The sequence below is a fragment of the Vombatus ursinus genome, unplaced genomic scaffold, assembly GCF_900497805.2.
Source record: "Vombatus ursinus unplaced genomic scaffold, bare-nosed wombat genome assembly UNPS02014779.1, whole genome shotgun sequence".
Lineage (NCBI taxonomy): Eukaryota > Metazoa > Chordata > Mammalia > Diprotodontia > Vombatidae > Vombatus > Vombatus ursinus.
In genome coordinates this window covers 23,191,142-23,214,455 of record NW_020954557.1, presented here as the reverse complement: position 1 = coordinate 23,214,455, position 23,314 = coordinate 23,191,142, and the positions used below count along the sequence as shown (strand labels likewise).

Sequence of the window (23,314 nt, the reverse complement as noted above, 5' to 3'; positions counted from 1 at the left end):
GGTATTAACCCTTAAAGCCCTTTGAATTGTTTGTCATTACTACAATTAGACTCATGAAGTAAAAATCTACAGTTTCTAGGCTTCCTTCAAATCTCATCTAAATTCAGTCTTTTACAGGAAGCCTTTCCTATTACATTCCCTTGGGAATTTTCAATTTATCTGTATATAGCATATTTGCACATAGGTTTTTGCATACTGTCTCCCCCATCAGGCTGTGACCTTGAGGGGAAGGATTGTTTTTTCCCTTTTTTTGTATCTCCAGTTCTTAGCACAGTGCCTGGCACATAGTAGGCATTTGATACATGTTAATTGACTATTTTGAGGAGATTTTATTAATATATTTTGTAACTTTTATTTCTCCAACAGAATGCAACAAAGAAAAATGCTCACAAAAAAAAAATACTGACACAGAGAAATCAAGTTGAAGAACTGTGGAAAAAGTAATTACTTGTACTTTGATCTACCATTTGTCCATTCTTTAGATAAAATACTGGTTCCTATTTGCCCTTAGAAAAGTTGAACAAGTTCCAGTTTAAGGAAAAAGTCACTTACCTTTTAAAACATAATAAACTAAAGGTAGTTCTGACTTTTCCAACGTTTTGTGAAAAGGATTTTGTTGGCATTCTAGTCTAACCTTGCTTTTTCTCTTATCTAGGGCAAAAGAGGATAGGAAAAGAAAGTTAACAGACATACTGGGAATAAAGAAATCCCAAGCCATATTAGCCGCTATTTTGGAAAAAGAAAAGTTAAAACTTATCTTGATAAACTAGTAGAGTGGTATTGTAAAGTAGATTTTTACATTTAATTGTATAATCCTCATGGAATAAAAAAAAAAGCATACATAGTGGAATTCTCACTGGCATCAATATCACAGTTACCAGATGGAGATTAGGTGTCTCCTATGTGATGCCTAACAAATTATTTTGTAGTATTATAATAGAATTTTAGTCAGTCAATAAGGAATGTCTGCCATATGCCAGGCACTGTACAAGTGCTGGGATAAAAAAAGAAGTAAAGGATGATCCTTGCCCTTTCAGAGATTACAACCTAACAAGGAGACAACATGCAAACAACTATGTACAAGCAAGCTATATACAAGATAAATTGGAAATAATAAAGAGGAAAGGTCCTAGAATTAAGACAGATTGTGAAAGACTCCCCATAGAAGGTGGGACTTTAACTGGAACTTGAAATAAACCAGGAGTCAGAGATGAGGAGGAAGAACATTCTAAGCATAGGAGACAGTCAATGAAAACGCTCAGAGACGAGACATGAAATGTCTCGTTCAGAGAACAGACAGGAGGCCAATATCCCTGGATCAGAGAGTATGTGGTGGGAGGGGTAAGAAGACTGGAAAGATAGGGGCGAGGTACATTCTAAAGGACTTTGAACACCAAATGGAGGATTTTGTATTTGACCCTGGAGATGATAGGCGTTTATTGGTAGTGGGGAAGGGGTGATAAGGTCAAACAGGCAGTTTAGAAAAATCATTTTAGTGGCTAAATGAAGGATTTAAAACTTGCATAAATTTCTACTTGTTCTTGCCATTCTACCTATTTTATGCATATTGTCCTCCTAAATTAAAGTATAATTTAATGCTGAAGTAAAAAATAACTCCCAATATCCCAAATCCACTTTTCCCACTTCAACCCCTATCCAACCTACATAAAAGACAGAGAATGGCAAGGATTTTGTGGATACACAATGGTTTTTCTTTACTTCAATCTTCCTTCCTTGTTTGTAGAGTAGAAAGAAGTCCTAGATGTGATAAATAGTGTATAGAATACCAGACCTGGAGTCAGGAAGACCCAAGTGTTAATCTCACTTCTACCGCTGAGCATCTCTACCTGTTCGCATAGTTGTGAGACTCCAAAGAGATAATAAACCTTAAATTATTATATAGGTTTCAACTTTTCTCACCATGCCCATCACTCTACTACCTAATTTAGATAATGATGTTCGGTTCTGGAAAGAACCTTAAAGGTCTAGTCCCCCCGTTTTAAAGATAATCTCTGAGTTTCAGTTACTTGCCCATGCAACTATCATTGCTGGGATTCAAATCCATATCTTCTAATCTTGTACTATATCACATTATGTTGCTACTATTTCCAAGTACATAATAATTACTACAAATCTACCCTAATATAACTTCCTCAATTTCATGGAGCCAAGCAAGGGTCTGCCAGTTATAATTTACTTGCAGAGTAATTTAACTAGACCGAAACATGGCATTGTAAAGCATGCTGGATTGAGAAAACATGGAATCAAATCCTGCAGGAGGAAGACTAGGAGTGTCATGAAAATCTAGATAGAAAAGTACCAAAGGGAGAGGAGCATGACACACAGTATCAAAAGCTTTAAGAAAGGTCAAAAAAGATGAGGACTGAGAAAAAGCCATTAGACTTGGCAATTAAGAGATCAGTTTCAGTTGAAGAGGTTGTAAGCCAAACTGCAGAATTAAGAAGAGAGTAAGAAGAAACTAGAGGCACAAACTGTAGACAAGGAGTTTAGCCACAAAAGGGAAAAGAGATATGAGACTGGAGGTGGCAGGAATGGATAAGTCAAATGAGAATTTTATTGTTTTGTTTTTTAAGATGGGACAGACATGGGCATATTTTTAGGAAATGGGGAAATAGCCAGCAGAAAAAGAGAAATGGAAGATTAGCGAGAGAGTAGGGATGATAGAGGGGACAATCTGCCGGAGAAGTTGGGATGAAACTGAATCACTTACACGAGTAGAGAGGTTTGCCTTGGTAAGAAAGACCACTTCTTCATGAAGAAGGGTGATGAAGATAGTGGCAGAAGGCATCCGAGTGACACAAGGAGGAAGTAATAGGAGGGAGTTCTTGGCACATGGCCTCCAATTCTTTAGTGAAATATGAGGCCAAGTTCTTATGAGTCATTCACTAGTGGATGATGCCAAAAGATCATACCTTCTGAGCTGTATCACACTAGCCTGGACAATCAACCATTTCCTCACCACCTAGGCTCCATCTAAATTTGTCTGAATGACCTCTGTGTGTCCATGCACATGAACATGAAGAGGGGGAAAATAGAACACTGTAGCTTTCAAAGTTCCTTCTGTGAAAAATATGTTGAAACAAAACTATGGCAAACGCCCCATCAAAGTGCGTAAGGAAAAGCATTTTGGAAACATTTTTATATAGAAATATTTATTACAAAGATTTTTTTTACAACAAAGTAAATCACATGGTCATATTGTAGGAAAAAGGAAAAAGGAAAAAGGAAAAGATTAAACTTAAAACACACAAAAAAAGAAGAAAGTGCTCATAGCAATATATTGCAGTCTCCATGAAAGTGCATCAATGGCTAATGCCAAAGTACCAACTTGGTGCTGGCATACTCAATAACGACTGGTAAACCTTAGAAAGCAAAATGCAAAAGTTCTTTATTTTTTTCTGAAGACATTTAGATGGAGCACATTTATGAACCCATTTGTACTCATACAACTATTTTAAAATGGTTTCTGGCTACAAAAGGGTACAGATACAATTACTTTACCAAAAGTCTGCTTAAAAGCAAGTCAGATGGCTTATAAAACAAAAACTTTGCCAGTTTGCTCTTCATACTTTACATTAAGACTCTCATAATCCAAGATTACAGAGTTGATTTAATTCAGTGGCAGGAGTAAAATGCAGCTATGTCGCTCTCATGTTCATTTCTAGCTCCTAGTTTATGTAATCCAGTTATTGCCATATGAAGACTACTCTCAGCATGTCTTGAATTTTTATGTAAAGATGGTTATAATGCTATAACTACATCTGCAGTTTACATGCTAGCTTGTTATATGAAGTGCTACATGTGTGTAATATATTTTGCTCTATTCTATACCATGTGGTTATATAAAAATAAATGTGCTCTCCCAAGTTCAACCAAAATATCCATGGCAAGAAAGCACTAGATGACTATCAAAACTTTCCACATATTTCTCAAACCCTCACCATCAATAGGATAATACTGAGACCAGGTTAACAAACTCCAATTTTCATAGTTGGAGGAGAAATTATTTTAATAACTATATTTAAATGATGGGCATAAGATACAAGGAACATGAGGCTAGTCTTACTCAAAAAGAATGAGTACAACTACCATTTTAGGGGGCAAGTAATGCATCTGAATTCTAGAGCATATAGATGGATAGATAATGGACATCTATCAAAGAGCAACCATATTAAAGCATAAACATCACTTTTCTATTCTACATTCTCTCTACCCTCAGGGCAAAAGTGGAAGATTAGCATTACCAATTATTCCCCCCATTTCAGTTGGTGGGGTATTTTTCCTAGTTGTTTAATCCCTAGATATGAAGGGGACTTCTTAACTCAAATTTACATATTTTTAGTTTCTTTGAAGTTTACCCCTTTAAGGCATAATGGTCATAAACTCAAAAGAAACATCTTGACCATTTATGGGTGCCCTAAAGTAAGGACTGGTGCTATAATTCAGTAACAGGGATAGCAACAACTAATTAACTGTGTTACACAACAGATACATTACTTTCGGCTTCACTGGAGACTGTTTTTGTATAAGGACAACAAACAAAGAGCTGATTTCCAAGAGTTTTCTGGGCATATCTGAAATACATCATGTGACCCATTACCACAAAAGAGACTGAAATCAACACAAGTAAACCAAAAGCTTCAGGATTGGGGGCCAAGATGACCATGATGAAATGCACAAGATCTAGAAGATAGTTCATAGAGTTCTGTACACCATTTATAATGCCTCGTTCCGACTCTATTACGTTTTCTTGTAGTAACTGTGTCACAGTCAAATCAAAGGCCCAAAGACCTGTAACGATAGTAACAAAAAAAAGATACAAAATGTTTTCATTTTTCCATATTTGATTTATGATCACATTTTCAGATTTCTAAAATAATACCCTACTTTATTTGTAAAATAAAAATTTAAAGATCTGACAGTACTGCCTTCAGTTTATTCATATGTAAAAGATGGGAATAAGAATGCTTTCACCACTTATCTCATAGGATTTTTTATAAGGAAAAACTTTCAAAGTTTTTAAATGTCACATAAATCGAGTACTTCTTAGAGGATCATGGATTTAGAGCTAAAAAGTTTAAAGGTCATTGGAGCCAACCCCTTCATCGTTGGTAAGAACCGAAGTCCATAAAGGTTCCCAGACATGTTCAATGACTTGCCCAAGATCATACAGGTTGAAGATTTAGGGTACCTGCCTAGATTCTTTGATCTGACACCAATTGTCTCATACAGTGTAGTAGAAAGAACAATAAATTTGTTTTCTGATGACCCAAGTTAAAATCCCAGAACTGCTATTTACCACCAGTGTAATACTGGGTGAGTCAAAAAGTCTCAGAGTCTGTTTCCTTATCTATAAAGTGAGGGTGTAGATTAAATGATTTATCCTCCTTTCCAATTCCAAATCCAATGTTACTATTCCCCATAGAGGCTTACCATGATATTTGCTAATGACTTAATTCCTTAAGTTATTCAAAACAACTCAATAAGAGTTTAACTGAGTGCCATCACAACTTTATTCTGCTACTGATTTATAAAGTATAATATGCAACATGGAAGGAAGTCTTTGAAATCCAATCTGTGATGCCACATGTAAAGATTACTAGAAATAATATTTTTAAAGAATGGAATAACACATATATTCATGATAAAGGGCTTAAAGTCTCTTTACAACATAATTAGTAAACTCTCTACATCTATGCTTTATTCTTTACGATAAATCTGTCTTGGCTGAATATTGATATGTCTGATAAATTAGTGCACTCATTTCGTGCCACAAGATGAATGCAATTTCACTTCAAACGAAGTCCAGAAGTAACATGCTAGCACTCTATTAATTATTACTTAAATTTGCTCTGTAAGTAATTCTTACATTGTGAACCAATATTTCCTTTTAGATCTACCAAAAACAAAATAAACAAACCACAAAAAAAGATAGCTATTCTCATCTATTCTTTTTTCTGAATAACCTCTAAAACACTGCCTTATTCTCATGGAACTATACTGTGACAAATCTGTAAGTAAAAAAAAAATCTTTGACTTGTGTGGTACAGCTATGAAAGCTCTGAATTACCAAATAAAATTGTAATGAAGCAGTCAATAGCCTACTCCCCTTTCCCAATCATTAAGCTTTCTTAAGCAATTAATTCCAATGGAACAAAGTAAGGAATGCTAGAGGTGGGGAAAGGACTTGTAAATATTAGTTTGATTATAAATTTGTTGCTACCTGAATTAAGGTTATCAGAATTAAGAATATTTAGAAATATCCTTAAACCCTAAGCATCTAGTTATTCTTAATGATACTTAAGTATACTAAATTCTACTTCAAAAAGTATTCAAAGGAGCAAATATCTTTACTCTTCTATCTCTGCATTATTTGTCTTCCTTAAGTGATTGATAAATTAAAAAAAAAAAACTTTCTTACCAATTCTAGCAGCAATGACTCCTGCAAACAGCAGACTGACAGAGATTAAAGATACAGGCTTTGGACTCATCTCTGTGTATCCCTCAGTAGGATAAGACTCATTTAGTAAATTGTACATTCCAGTTGTGAAGAAAGTTTCAGGTCCTTCCGTAGGTACTGGAGACAATTCATTACCCTGAATTAATCTAGTATGGATGTCTTCAAAGGGAGAAACTGTTAAGTCCAAAGGACTTCCAGGCATGAAAACGGAGACCACACAGAGGGTCAAACAGGCCATCTGGGTTATTCCAGCGATTACACCTGTTCGAACCAGGCCACACTTTTCTCGTAGTCTGGTGAAAGCCATTGTTCCCATAATACCAGTGATAGCTGAGGCTGCCATGAGAAGACTGAGCACTGACCCACTCAGACCCTGAGTGTAGGCATAGCCAGTAGTGATGCAGTCAAAGCCCAGGACAGTCATATAGAGGAAAGAAAGACCCAATCCAGCAAGAAACACGGGTTGGTTGTAGTATGAGATCCATCCCTCACGGAAGGTACGGAAAGGCTCTGCTATCTGGGAAGCACAGCCAGGCTCTTCTTCATTGTCATATTCAGACTTCTCAGAATGTTTTTCACCCATCAGATGGGATCCCTCCTGGACTTTCTCAATATCTGTTAATTTGAAAGAAAAAAAAAGCATTGATCCTTAAGCATTTAATTTAAGAGAACAAGCCATTCAGTAGTTATCTTATGACTATACTTAAAAACCTTGTATTTTTCTTCCACTTTCCCAAATGCAATGTGTTCTTTTATTATTTTATTAGAATAATAACTTTTTTATTATTTATGGTCTTTTATTATTTTATCTGAATATTTACTTCAATAATAATTTCAGTGTTCTGATCAAAAAGCAACTGAAGTGTGAACTTCTAGAGAATTTTCTAAACAACAAAGTCTGCCATACCCACATTTTAATGACATCCTTTATATAAGGATTACACTTGTTCCTTCTTTCCTTTTTCTTTTTGCATGTTGTCACCTTCATTAGAATGTAATATCCTTTAGGGTAGGCACTGTCTTTTGTCTTTCTCTGCATCCTCAGTATTTAGCACAGTACCTCACATATAGTAACTGCCCAAAAATGCTTGTTAGTTGACTAATTTTATGAATGTGCTCTTTTATCACATCTTCATTTTATTCTGTCTGTTCTTATGTCAACTTCCCTATAACTCCTCCTTAAGATGTCTGAATAATCGTACCCTATTCTGCTCCCCATACCTCATGTGCTTCCCCATGGGTCCACCAGGTAGTCAAGAGGTGGCTAAACCTGATAAGATCCACATAGATTAAAGAAAGCTTGGGGTTTTCCTCATTAATTAGGGCTGGGGCTTTGATAGAGGATAAAGATAGGGACTGGACCTATGACTTCATTAGCATATAGAATTCCTGAGCAAGGAAACTCCCTCTACTAATGCAGGTCTGTGCCTTTTCTTATAGTCTTACAAAGCTTCCTGGGACATTGAGAAGTTAAAAGACTTGCCAGAGATCACTGAGCTAGGAAGGATCTTGGATCCAGGATTTACTGGTTTTGTGGCCCAACTCTCTACCTACTACAACAAGCTACCTCTTTGGGGGCCTTGAATGCTTGTGAAACTCTGAATATGTTCAAAGTCATTTGGTTTGACTATCAGGATACAAGGTTTGATCATCTTTTTTGAGAATACCTTTCTGTAAATTCAGTTGTTTCAGTTCTGTTTCATCTGCTTTTGGAGAAGCTTTCAAAGCCAGAGCTGGGGTTTTCTGGTAAACTTTCCAGAGTAAGAAGTACTCCACACACATGGACACCAAATTCCATCCAGAAATGAACCCACAGCCAATCACTGGAGAGCCAAATGTCATTATCTGACCAACAGTCATGGGGGCCAGAATATTAGTTAACTGGTCAATTCTTCGTATTGTAGCATTCATGTCTGTGGAAAAATCATTGAATGATAGACATTTGTAAAAAATCTATAAGAGAAATAGAAAAAGTCATACATATGATATCAAGACAGACCTAATCTCAAAAAGCTTCTTTTAAAAAAAAAAAAGTACATATTGCTTTGGAAGAAATATTTATAGTTTTTCAAGTTATAATAAAAGTCTCTCAAATTTTTTGTACAATTGGAAATGACTATATTTCAAAACTGATTCTATTTCATAAAAAAAAAAGTCATTGTATAAGAAAGAAAATTTAGGCCTGAAACCTACTTGTCTTGTCATTTCCTATATTTCAGAGAATTAACCAGATCCTGTGTATTGTTCAAAGCACCTTGACAGAAAGGCATTGAGAATACTAAGCATGTAGTTAGAAAAAATTGCCTTTAACAATTTTTCTAATTCCTTCTGGTAGTCAATTACCTTCCAGTTGGTCCCATTAAACTGGTGAATATACAATACCTATTGATAACAGAAGAACTTTGACATGTTTCCCAGTTTCTCTAGAGAGGCAAGGGTAATACTGATTTTTAAATGAGGCTGTTTTTGCTATTTATGTATTTATTTGAGGCAACTGGGGTTAAGTGACTTGCCCAGGGTCACACAGCTAATAAGTGTCAAGTGTTTGGTCTGAGGCCGAATCTGAACTCAGGTTCTCCTGACTTCAGGGTTGATGATACTATCCACTGAGCCACATAGTTGCCCCACAGTAATCACTTTTGAAATTCATATTGAATTGAGATTCCATCTCTTATACTTTTTATGTGTAGATACAACCCACATGGCCAGGAAAGAAGTGTCAAATTAAAACAAATACCTGGATAATCTGGGTCAAAAAAATGCTTTCATCTGAAAGATAAAGATAAGTGGGACTAATTTTAATTCAATAGATAAGGTCATATGAACTCTGCCTCATTTTGTAGCTATAAACAATTTTCAATTTCCTTACTATTATGTGTTGATTGCTTCCTGCACAACTACTAACTCTACCAAATTTGTATTTACTATCAAATAGAAAAAAAGTTTTCTCAATTTCATTTTTGGAGGTTTGTATTACATTTGTAATAGCTAATCGATGAAACTAAGTAACTAACTACAATTAAAGAGAAAGACAAGTAAAATGAGAATTTTAAATAGCAAGGATTCATTCAATAAATAGCACATAGTACAAGCTACTATTTGAATGTGAAATTATTTTTAACTAATGACAGTGGACAAACCAAACTAGATATTAACATTGATTTCTAGGATGAACAGCATAGGCAAGTAAGGAAACCCTTTAAAACTACGCTTCGGAAAAGTAGGAAAAAAATAAAATACACCAAGATTTTAGTTAACAAATCAATTTACATGAAAGCAAATGGTTTTTAAAAAAACGATTTTTTTCTTTGACATATTTACAGATGCTTTTATTGTTTTGAGAGACATGGAAAATGCACATATATACATATACAGACCCCTTAAAAAAGATGCATTAATGAGCAGCTATTCTAAGTTGGGCATGCAATAGCCAATCATTTCAGCATTTTTAAAAATTATTCATCGCCTAAAAGGAACTAGCCTACCAAACACATACAAACACACACACACACACACACACACACACACAACACACATATAAGGAGAGGGAGATGGAGACAGAGAGAAGGAGACAGAGAAATCAGTATGATGGGGACTTTAAGAGAAAAAAAAAAAAGCTCAGAATGAGTCATACCCATTAGGTGCCTGCATTCCAGAAGGGCTAGGCCTTATTTTAGACTTCAATATGTAAAATAGATATGATATGCTAAGTATTAACAGCTGGTCACAGGAAGAAAGGTTAATGAGAAAATTAGAATCATTACTTTAGTTCCAGGTGATACACAGGTGAAAGTCTTCTGAACTGCATTCTCCTGCACTAAATTGTTAATAGGTTCACGCAGATCCCCATGGCATTACCATTTAAGTTATTATATTGCTACTATAAAATACTCCCTTCTTCAAGAAACTGCAATGGCATCAAATCCAAACTCTTCTTTTAACCTTTAAAGTCTCCCACTAACTTTGGTACCTCTTTCACAGTCTCATCTATTATTATGAACTAACATGAATTCTGGAGCAATATCGTTCAGCACATCCCATGCCAACAACTTTCCTGGTCCAAGTAATGTACCCTTGAATTTTCCATACCTATTTTCTCCTGCAAATCCCTAATCAAAACTAAAATCTTAAAAAAAAAAACTAAAATCTTCTAGAAAGCTTTTCCTGAGTAAAGGAGAGACGCAAGTAGAATGGGTGACTCTAAGTCTCATTAGTATAGGTGTTTAACAGTCTCACTTTTCTCTACAATGATACTTTTCAAATCTTCTTAGTTCTTTTAAGTATTGGTCTACATTGCTCTGAATACAGGAAACACTCCTAAAAGGAGAGATATTTGAAAGGAAAAAGAAAACTGTACAGTATGTTTTATGATAAAAGAGAACATGAATTACAGGACACTCAGTTTGGGGGGGGCGAGGAATGTGATGTATACAGAAACCAATATTATTTTTCATATCTACAATCAGTAATTTAAGCTTCTGCAGGCAGGGATTATATAGTGTCTATTTACTTAGTATCTCAAATGTCTACTACATTACTGTCAACACACAATAGATTCCAATAAAAAATTGTTTTCTCACCTTAACATCAAAATAAAAGTTTTTTTGGTATTAAGTAAAAACATCTTTTTTCTTCAGTCTTTGATATCCTTGATGGTGACTAATGAATATTATTTGTCTCTTTTTCAAGCTTTTACTACATTAAGTCAACTGGTATGTAAATTCCCTCCACCCACAGATGGTGACCAATCTATAACAGTGGATTAATCTTGGGCAGTTAGTTTGCCTGAAGCTCAAAAAGGTTATCAGTCAGGTTCCCACAACTATAAGAGTGAGAGATGGGCTTTGGATTCAGGTCCCCCTGATTCTAAGTCCAGCACTAGCCTGAACTAGTGCGCAACCCTGCCTCTCATGTTCTAAAGATTAGTGACTAGACCTGTGATTTTATTGGGATAGATAACTACCACATGAGGAACTCTATCTATCAATGCAGGTCAGCACCTTCCCTCCAATGTATTGTAATCCTAAAGAGCTGTTTACAGCAAAGGGGTCAAACACTCACAACATTCCCTATACCACCAGAAACAGATTAAAATGTAATGGGGAAACAATTACCAAAATAAATAAAAATACAAAATAGAAAAATAGAACATAGGTAATGTTAATATGTGTTTTTAAGTCAACGTGCAGCCTGCAAGGACAGTGGCCCAATTTCTATTTGAGTCTGACACCACTGATGCAGAGCTATGAAAGGTCAAGGCTCTTGCCCAAGGTCACAACAGCCACGAGGGGTCAGATGGGAGACTTAAAGCCAGGTCTTCCTGATTTTGAGACAGCAATCAACTGACTACTTGTTCTTAGAAATGAGAAAAAAACAACAATCCAATTAACAGAATCAAGAGAGGAAAAAAAAAAATGTTCCTCTCTTCTCTTTTTAAATATATTAAGAATTGTTTGTAAATTTATCATTATAATACAAACCAATTTTGTCATTGTCATTTGGGTTTGGCTACTGATATTAGGAGTGTGACTACAAAAGTACTGTGCTTTCCAACTATTAATGTTAGAGAGTTTTTCAAACATAAAAAAAAAGCTTCCTTGTCAACACTGACTTGCATATTTCCTTAAATAACTGAGCCAGTTAAAAGACGGGGAGGGGAAAAGGGAGGAAAAAAGAAAACAAAGGCTACCACATTTTACCTGCTAACTTGCTTCTATCATCCCCGGCAACAACAACAATCCAGTCTCTCTGAATTGTGATCCCAGTTGCAGTGCTGGCCAAATTTGCAATATTTGCAATACTGATGATCACAATATAACAGGAAGTCTAAGGAATCACAAAGGGAGAAATCAGGGTTAAAATTCTAATCTTAAAGAATTCCTTCGCAACAACTTTACACATTATTCTTTGGTAACATAATTAAGTGGTTCAAATTTTAACTTTCATTTCATAACATTCATTTTATTTTCAAAATACATTAGTAAAATGTGTTAGAGGTCCCCCAAGGTTAGAAAGTACTTTGGAATTCATCTATTTTCTTCATCTTAGGTCATTTGTTTTACAGAAATTAAGTAAATGTTGAAATATTCATAAAGACAATTTAAGGCAAAATGGCCAAAAATACGTTTGTGAAGTATGCCCTCTCTAGACAGAGTTGAGGCAACAAGGCCACTCAGTGAATAGAGCTCAGAGCCTGGAATCTGGAAAACTTGAGTTCAAATTTGGCTTCAGATACTTACTAGATGTCATTTAAACTGCCTCAGTTTTCTCAAATGTAAAATGGGGATAAGAATAGCACCTACTTAACAGGGTTGGATCAAATCAGATAGTTTTTGTAAAACTGCTTAGCCTAGTGCCTAGCAAGATATAAATACTTATTCTCTTCCAAACCCTTCCCTCAGACACATGCCCACAGAAAGAAATATATAGAATATCTGTTCTTTCTTTCCTCATGGCCCAGTTTCATTAAGTGACATTCAGCCCTTTGTTTTTCATAACACTATTCCTCTTTTCTCGATGCAGCCACCACCATAGAACCACAGTATGAAGGGCTATTGAGAAATCATTTAATTCAGTCCCCAAGTCATCATACTATGTTTGTCTGAGAGTTATAGTATTGGTTAATCCCAATAGCAATGTAGTCCCTCATAGTAACAGACAGCTCTCAACAATTTGCTGAAACCTTATGAACAGAATTAAAAGAAGAAACCATGCTTAAATCTTTTATTACTAGCACCTGTTAATATCTTTTCATTAAAGTATTTAATTGAGAACTTACAAGAACCCATCCATTGTACATGGTCAGAAGATCAGTTTTATGTAAGAAAACTATCATTAGGATGATACCACATGTGATGACGGAAACATTCTGTACAATCAAAGAAGTCTGGGCCACTACAGTAAGAGAGTAAAAAACAATTACTTATAATACACAACAGTATTGGGTGAGATGATACTCACTTTCACTTCAGTGTTGGAATTGCTTAAAGATATAAGTGCAGTAAGTAGCATACACCTACAAATACACACAAAACAACTCTGCTGATTCACTGAATTAAATCCTATCTCAGCTATTCTCTATACCTCCCCCAATCATACTCTAAATCAAACAAGAATAACTTACACACAAAATAAGGTATACCCAACACAAGTGACTATGATCACTCATAATGAGCAATTCCTAAAGCATCACGTGAGAAACTGTTTATTTCATTTTTGATTGGGTTCAGTTTTTTTTTTTTTTGGTAACTATCCTGATTCAAGAAGAAATCAAGTCCTCACTGCTTCTATTACAAAGAAATGACACAGCTCTTATTTCCTGCTTAAGATCCACAGATAAGATATGAAAACTATTTATACTACAGCTAAAATTAGTAATCTTCTACATGGTCAATTGAAACGTACAAGATGAAGTAGTACATAGAGAAGTTTGCCAAGAATAAATAAATATTGTTCCTGCCAAATCATTAGTTATCTTCTCCTCAAACAATTTTAGCATTTCTAGAGCAGATGATAGTGGAAAGAATTAGAAATCTAGAATTAGTCTAGACTTAGACAATCTTAGAAGCCTAGAGTTAGAGTCAGAAAACCTGGGTTCAAGTCAATCAATAAACATTTTAATCAATAAATAAATATTTATTAAGTACCTACTATGTGCCAGGCAGTGTGCTAAGTGCTGGGGATACACAAAGAGGTAAAAGACAGTCCTTGCCCTCAAGGAGCATACAAGGTAATGGAAGTTCCAAATTTCCCCCTGGCTACTTATGTGACCTTTGAAAACTCCCTCAATCTTTCTGTGCTGGAATGATTCTTATCTGAAGAACGGAGAGAATGCCTGCCCTGCACACCTCATAGGGTTATTGTGAAGGTATAATATTCTATCATTTCTGAAAGCATTTAGAAAGTAATATATTGCTATATAAGTAAAAAATAATTTTTAAAAACCTTCTTTACCCTACTTCTCAATTTTTTAATTACTACAAAAAAGACTAAAGCTCACCAGTGTTAACATTATGAGCTAACCAAAAAATAAGCATGCCCTCCCTACCTTGTAACATTCAAAATAACTAGGGGATAAATTTAGAACACAAAACTTTCCTTCAGAGAGCTGGTTTGAAGACCAGAGAAGTTAAAGTTAACTTTACATTTTCTAGGACTTCTAACAATCTTGTCAGGCCTTCTTGGTTACAATTAAGTGGGTAATTCAGGAAATTTTTACCTGAATTATCTGCTTTGACCATCTATACTGCCATAAGTCAGTAGACAACTGAAACTGTTCAATCCTTCGATTAATATCTTTGCTGTGTGGAACTGGCTTCTCCAATTGTGCAGTGTGGAGAAAAGTAAGTAAGAAGCAACAATATCTAATGAAAATTCCAACATAATATGGCCTATTACTCTATGTATACAGATATAAAACCTTGCACTGATATTGGACTTTCAGATTTTAGATTTCAAATCCTCCCAAACACCACTATATGAAAGCCCCACTTAAGGATAGTTTGCCTATAAGGTAGTTATACATCCTATCCTCTAGCAGTAGTCTTATAAGGAGATTCCATTTCATTTCCAAGAGAAATCAAGCGAGAGTTAAGCCAGCTTTTAATGTTTAACATGGTTCTCAGAAAAGTGTCACTTGATGTTAATTATTAACATCTGGACTTTATCAGGAGCTATAGGTATTTTTTAAAGTTCTTTATTTATTCCCTCAGCACAAATGTGACAGGCATTCCTACATGGTCCAGGATCTAGGTTCCCCACTCCCAATAGAAAATGCTGCCATCAAGTGGCATCAAGGTAGGCATTTAATAAATATTTGGTGGGCTGAAGTCTTTCATCTACTCAGCTGCCCTCCAATTTGATCATAACTGCCATTGCAGAAGGAACAGTAGAAGACTTTGCAAGAAGGAAAGGATAGCTGTTTTCCTGACACAATATTTCTCATCACTAATTAGATAATTCACTGACTGTTTCTTTCTTCTTCCCCCACACCCTTTTAAATATAGATCAGACAAATGTCTGTCCCCTTGAATTGAAGAGGGCTAGTTCAAAGAACACGAACCTTTAAGCCTTGGGTTTTTATCTACCCAATCTCCAATAATGGCTCCCAGGATCAGAACAGAGCCTGCCACCACCAGCCCGTAGACAGCAGTTAAGAGCAGGCTGTTTCCATAGAGCTCAACCAGAAACACAGATACTGCAAAATGCCACATCCGATCTCCCTTGAATAAAAGAGAAAAAAATGGAAGGAAATGCAAGAGTCCATTAGTATTCTCATTTTCTAGACAATTACACACAGAAAGCTACTTTCTTATTGGAAGAGCCCCTCTAGCTAAGGATTCCAAGTGAGACATTACCTCTTACATATCACTGTCAGACTAGCTAGAAGCAGCTACAAAGAAAGGTAATAGATGGTCCCTGCTCTCTAGGAGCTTACAATCTAATGAGGGAGACAACATTCAAACACCTATGTACAAACAAGCTATATATAGGATAAATAGGAAATAAGGAAATAATTAAAAGAGGGAAGGCACTACAATTAAGAGGAATTGGGAAAGACTTCCTATAGAGGGTGAGATTTTAGTGGATACTGGACGGAAGTCAGAAGGCAGAAATGAGGAAAGAAGAGTACTGTATATACAATGTAAATGAGAGGTAATCTCAGTGGGGTAGAGGGTAGGAATGGGTGGGTAAGGAACTGGGACAGGACTCACCAAAACAAAAACAAAAACAAAAAACCCCAACTCTTTTGATACACATTTTTGTCTCCCAAAGTCAACATCTACTTGATAATACAATCATCAGGAGTTAAAATTGGCAACCCTGATGGGACACAGAAGGCATTATACCCCCAATTAGCAGAGTTCACAATGAAAGCCTTGGACATGGAAGAAAAAAAAAAACCATACTCACTCATCAGTCTAAAGAAAAAGATAGACTTAATCAGCAGTTGTTTCCCCCACACCCTATCCCTTATTTCCACTGGGCAACCTAATTGCATCATACTTTGGGATGCACCAAAACCGATCAAGGTAGAACTAAAACAAATTTAGATAAAACCAGATATACCCTTAGTCAGATAATATAACCATGTTGCAGAAGTATAGTTAAATTGAAAGGAGGGACAGTGTTTTATTTTTATTTATTTATTTTTTGTGAGGCAATTGGGGTTAAATGACTTGTCCAGAGTCACACAGCTAAGTAAGTGTTGTGTGTCTAGGGTCACATTTGAACTCAGGTCCTCCTGACTCCAGGGTTAGTGCTCTATCCACTTTGCCACCTAGCTGCCCCTGGGATAGTGTTTTATTGAAACTTAGTACCCATCCCCCAGTGTATGCTCCACAGTTATTTGCACATAGTGGGCATTTAACACAAGTGAAGTTATTTTTTTTTAAGGGTTCAATGAACAAACATCAGTCAGGAAAAGGCCAGTTTCCTCATCTGTGAGATTAAAGGGTTGTGCTTGATAATGTTAAGGTCCTTCCCAACTCTAAGATTCTATGACATGATTTATTCCCTGAGGTAATTTTACAAAAGAAAAAAGTATTTAACAGGAAAAGCAGCTAGATGCAGAAAGATAAGGTTACCAAGTGCCAATTTTGACATTAAATGGACAGAGTTAGTAAAGGGCTTAAGTTTATACACAAAACATATATTTCTAAGTGATTAAAACATTGAAGGGATGAGAATTTCATTTTTTTTAAAAGCACTGCTCCCTACAGCTGAGTAGGTACAATGCGCATGGAATTCAAATGTACCTAAAACAGTAAAACTAAAAATCGATTCTCAAGAAGAATTTAGATAAATTCACGGATCATTGATCCAGGGAACTAGGATCTTCTGAGATATCTTTGATATTAAGCTCAGAGGTTAGGGAAGACAAGCATGGTCTTTCACAACATATACCTAAATGTCATTGTCAGAGATGAAATACTAGATGAATCAATCACAGGTCTTACCCTCTCTGAAGACATATTAGCATGCTCCTAATACACAGATTAAGTTTCTTAGAACATCAAAAAGATAAAATTAAAATAAAACCAAAGTAACAAATAATAGAAGGATTCATCAAAATTAAGATCTGCTGTATTAGAAATTCTTTACGATAAACTTACATCATGATACTTATTTAGCCCCGAAATTAAAAAAAAAATAACATATACCCAAGTCTGAGGGGAAGAGCTCAAGCTATGACATTTTTTCATTACGGTAAAAAAAAATCATACTAAATTGCATCTTAGCTGTGGAACTGGTAAGGACAGGTTATAGAGAGATTAGCAAAGGTGAACAAAACATGGTAAATGATTTATCATCTTATTCTATTCTGCCGTAATGAATGGATTTATATTCTGAATTTAACAGAGCTTTGAAGAGAAATAATCATTAGTAATGAATTACTTGGTGGTGAAAATGTGTAAAGTTTTTTTGAAAACCAGATTTATAAAGCAAAATACACAGGGGGCAGGGCAGTGAGTTTCACTTGAGAAATAAGAGATAGGAAGTTTGTTTTGCTTAAAAATTAACCAAGAATTGGCTATGCTAAAAAAATTACCACATGCTACAATTAAAACAGGAGGCTTTCAAAATCATTGAAAGTACATAACATAAACAAACTACATTTCAGTAATGTGTTTTTTATAATTAACATTATGTACAAACACAAATACATATATATGTGTATATATATATATATACACATATATATATATACACACATATATATATGTTGCAAAAATTCCATTGGTTGAGGGTAGAATTATGTTTGAATAGAGAACAGAGAGGGGAAGATTTTCCTCTAGCATCTAAAACAGTAGGTACCTCTCTCTACAAAAGCGAGCACAAGTGCAAAAACTATGAAGTTGCATCAGCACATGAAATTCTTCTTGCCTAACCTGAAGATTAAGAAATACAGTTCTTCATTTTTTCTTTTGTTTCTTATACTTCTTCCAAAATACTTGGTTTTGGAATCATCTTGAGGAGGTACACCAGTGGGAAACCCGCTTTATTAAATTTGCTTTCCTTCTTGCTCTTTTCTCCCCTCCCTGCCTTGTCACATCCCCAACCCTTCCTCCATACCACTGCTATAGCCATGATGGGGAAGTCAGGCTATTGTTCCAGTTAACCTAAACTTCCAACAGAACTAGAAAGTCAGTCTTATAAGGCATTTCAGATTCGAGTCTATTTAAACGAAAGTCCAAGAATGGGACAGCAGTGATGGCAAAGTAGTATCAAAGGTAGTCCCTGACGCCATTATGTCAGGTTTTTAGGAAGAAAAAAAGAAGCCTCAGTTTCCATATTGTCCCAGTGAATAATAACATATCTTTGTATACAAGACAGTGTGGTGTTGATACAAAAAAAAAAAAAAAACCAACAGCTCTGGACTGGAGTCAGAACATGAGGCTTTGAGACCCACTTTTGCTACTTAGCTGTCTGTGACTTTAGCAAGTCACATTCATCCTCAGTGTCTTCATTTCTTAAACAGGGGGTAGGGGAGAGATGCTAGACAAAATGATCTAAGTTCTTCTGCAGTGTAAACAGCCTATAAAAATGAAACCACCAACCTGAATGTTAATAAGGTGGTAGCCAACAATGTTTCTTCTAGAAACAGGGACTGATTTTATTGACTATTTTACACAGTGCCGCCTTTGTGAATTATAACACCTCTTTGCCTTTGTTCAGAGGGGCAAGCTTCCCTACACTTGAAATGTCTTCTTTTCCTCCCTCCATTAACCTCCAATCTCAAGTGGTAGAAATCCTCCTCATACTTTATAACCTAGCTCAAATACTTTTTCCACAAAGCTTTCCTGGATCCTCTCAGTCAGCATTCTTCCTCTTGCCTCAGACCTCACGCAACCCACTTTTTACATAAGGGCACCGTTGTCCATTATAATTATTTATATACATATCACACGTTCCTTCTAGGGTGTGAATTTCAGGAGGACAGTGGCCATATATTCTCTAAATGACCCTCAGAACATAGGAGGAGTTTAACAAAGGTTTGTTAAAGGTGAAGGCAGGAGAGCTAGGGTTGCAGTCATGGGCATAGACTTCCTGAGCACCAATTTCTGATGAACTGGGCAAATGACCACTTTGGATATAAAAAGTGGAGATTAACTAAAGGTGTCTAGATTTCTTTCCTTATAAAATTTTCTCCCCCTTGTCTCAAAGATGAGATGATCAATTTGTTCCCTCATCTTTTTACCTTGTATTTTTCCATTATCTTTTCATAGATATCAAGTCTCTCTAACAGAATTATAAGTGACTGGAGAGCAGAGGCCTCTTCTGTGTTATCACTCAGTAATTAGCACAGAAGAGATACTCTCAATAATCATTTTTTGATTGGTCCTTACTATCAAACAAAAATATATTCAACCCTAACTTCTAGAGTTTATCCAAGCAAATACAGGTGAAAATAATCGTTCCACCCTAAGAGTTCTCCCAAATGGTAGGAAGAAATTCTTTATGGAAAATGTTTTTTCTAGAATTTAAAACTAGGAGGAAAACTACAGTATTTGAGATTATTTTAATAATCTTTACTTCAAAATGAGAGGGGGAGGAGAAGCTAAATTTTGGAGTATTTTATATTTAACCTTCCCTTTGCCTGGGCTGCTTTGGGATTATATTAACTGGTCATCACTTTGTGGGAGGAGGGGTGATTTTTCAAGTGACTGAGAAATCCTGCTGGAGTGGCAGTTTGTCTCCCTTTTAGACAATCTAACCCCCCCAGACCGATTAACCAAAGCTCAAAGAAATAAACCTTAAACCTGGCAAATATTTGGAAATGAAGCACCTTCTGACTGCATGGACTAATCCTGTGAATAAACCAAGAATGACAAATGCTGTGTTTCTACTGCCATTTATTGATCTCCTGGGCTTATATTTGGTTATGAAAAACAAGCTACAGGTTTAACTTTACTAAGGGCAATTTCCCAAGAGAAATAGAGAGGAAGATAGATAGAGAATACAAGAAGACAGACAGAGAATCTGCCGTGTGGACTGCAACCAACTCACACTAACCACACTTTGTTTACAGTTTATTTGCAGAGTCACTATCATCTGCCCAACCTGATTTAAGACATGTGCCTGCCTTTTTAAAACAGCTACCAAGAAGCTGCTGTTAGATGTTAGAGAGATTAAAGAAACTAAGACTATCTTACATAAAAAACACAGTGCAGACGTTTTTCCAATTTCATTAATGGGTCAAAGATGATCATATAAAACTTTAGGATTTTTAAAAATCCTAAAATCATCCTCAGCTTCTCTCTCAAAATTCTCGTCTCATTTTTAATATAATGTGATACATGAGTACAATGCACTCCACCTATTTTTTTAAAGGAAGAAGTATTTATTAATGAAGGGATTCTTAAATCAATAGTTAGGGACTGACCTACCTTCCTTGTGAAGCTGGCCAGTATAATTATTTTCATTTTGCTGATGACAGAACCTACACATATAATTTTAATTTGGCACACATGGCAAATGAGTGGCATAATTTCTACAAAGTTTTTGATGTTCAAGCATGTTGGTTCATTGGACCACAAAATGGTTTGCTTCACAAATGGCTAACAGCTAACAACATATAAGACCAGCCTTTTTAACCACCTAAATATTCATTCTCATTGATTCTATTTCTTGCACACATAACTGTTAATTCTGGCAACCACTGAATGCCTTCTGTACAATCCCTAGGAGCCCATACTGGAAGCAAACTTCCACCAAAAAAAAATCTTTTTCAAATAGTTTGAAAGAAAAGTTACATGCAATTTTCACTTCTTTTAAAGGGAGAATCACCATTATTCTTCGTGCCAATCTGCTCAGGAGATACACACGGCATATTAAATGACTCAAGGATTTGTGTCATTTTGACTTTTCATTTTTGACACCTGTATCCTATTTTAATGTAATTCTATATAAAACTTATATCAGAGACATCAATTGGGAAACGTGAAGGTAAGAATGTGAATTGTAAAAAAATATGATGGTAAGAATGCTAGTATATATATAAATGCTTATTAAGTGATTCAGCTTTTTAACAGCACCACAAGTCAATTGGAAGTTGATTCAATGGTCACATGTCAGAAGGAAACGTAAACTGTGTGACTTATGCAGCAAATGCAACAGTACATTTTTACTTACCCAGGTGGATAGAGCATGACCAAGGTAGAGAAGAAATTTTGCAGAGGTAACATAGTCTTTAAAGGATCCTGCAATGGAGACAAAGGCAGAAAAGAGTGCATTCAGTCTTTGTGAAAAGATATTCTTATTAATTGTACTACTATATCTCTCTAGTCGTCATCATTTTCTTTCTCTCAAAATTGATTTTGATTAAATCACTTCATGAAGTAAGTCCTGCAACTCTCACCAGGTTCCTGAAATAAAAGAGACATCTTGTTTTTTTGACTATGAAGTCACTTAATTTGAGTACATCCAGCACATGAGGAATTGCATAAAATGAAGACAGATAGGTATCACTTCAGTCTGCTTCCCTTCTCCTTTTACCCAGGGCCACACACACTCTTCCCCACACCATTCCCATTCCAGACTTAAATATCTATACATAGGGATAGGAAATAGATCTATGATTACATTGCTATAAGGAACTCTTAGGTGAGGAAAGTCCCTCTACATCGCAGGGCAGCAACTTCTCTGCAACTTTTGCTCCTCAAGAGTTCCCTGGATCATGGAGAGCTTAAGTGATTTGCTTAGGGTCACACAGCCGGTATGTGTCAGAGGAAGGCTGGAATTGGGGTCTTCCTGGCTTCCAGACTACTGCGCCCAGCACTGACTCTCTGTCATGTTTATACAGTACACAAATGACCCCTTTTAGCTCACTTCTAAACTATTGAACCCATAAATTCCTCTGCTCCCCATTTTTCACCAAAAATACAAGATTGCTACCAAAAATTCTTGCAGCTAATAGCTACATCTTCACCCAACCTGCTTACCCACATATACCCATTAGATTAACTGATATAAGAAACAGAGCTGGTCATGTCCCCACTCACCGCAGCATCCTCCACGAGTGTTTTGGTCATTGTTAGGGGTCATGACAACAGGAGCTCCTTGTTGACTTTTCTTTGTCCTCTGCTGTTGCTGCTGCTATCGATGTTTGGATGTTTTTGTGGTTAACTGGAGTGCAAATAACTGGAGATAGCACCACCAAAAAGCAAGAAAACAAAACAAAAACAATACGCTGGAAAACTTTTTAAAAATTAAAAAAAAAAAAGGCAACCCGGGATTTCTCTTTGTTTTCTTTCCAAACTTAGCTATCACTGTAGCTGAAGTTGGAAAGCTATAGCCTTATGGCTAGGAGAGAAGGGCAGGCAGGGTCCAGACGGCTGTTGGGGGGGCCTCAACAGAGGCTCCCAGCTGCCGAGGCTGTCACCGAGGCCAGGGCCTCCACCCGAACTCTTATACCGGGCCTGGGGGTGGAGCTCATGAGGGCGGGCACCTGGCCAGCGCTCGCACCACGTGAGCTCACCCCGCGAGTGCCGGGCGCTGACTGGCGAACTGGGGTGCATCCCTCCACCCTCTACTAGAGTCGTCTCCGTGGAGGCAGAACCTTCGCTCTTATCAATAAAAAGCTGCCCAGACACTCCAGGACTCGCACCTCCGCGCACGAGACGTGGGAAGCCTGGGAGCATTTTCGTGCGTGGAGACTCCAGTTGTCCAGGTTTTCTCCTGTGCTTGAGGAGGAAGGCGAAGAGAACCTGGGTGGGGGGAGAGGTGGGAGGCGAGCCTGGAAAGAAGGGGGCGGGGATATGGGAGAGAGGGAGGGGATATGCTCAGCCTTGACCGCCCGAGGGGCTCTGGTGAGGATTCGCTTGCGCATAC

At 36.4% G+C, this 23,314-nt stretch overlaps 1 protein-coding gene across 1 annotated transcript; it reads right to left on the bottom strand.

Moving 5' to 3' along the window:
• Positions 1–3,384: 3,384 nt before the first annotated feature.
• Positions 3,385–22,879, bottom strand: SLC40A1 (solute carrier family 40 member 1). Its single transcript, XM_027865795.1, has 8 exons — positions 22,486–22,879; positions 21,617–21,684; positions 15,543–15,702; positions 13,260–13,375; positions 12,181–12,307; positions 8,149–8,394; positions 6,443–7,096; positions 3,385–4,812 (listed from the first exon to the last, which is right to left on the bottom strand). Exons 1-8 carry the CDS (start codon positions 22,526–22,528, stop codon positions 4,499–4,501), a joined length of 1,728 nt encoding a protein of 575 aa, XP_027721596.1. The 5' UTR covers positions 22,529–22,879; the 3' UTR covers positions 3,385–4,498.
• Between the last annotated feature and the right edge of the window lie 435 nt (positions 22,880–23,314).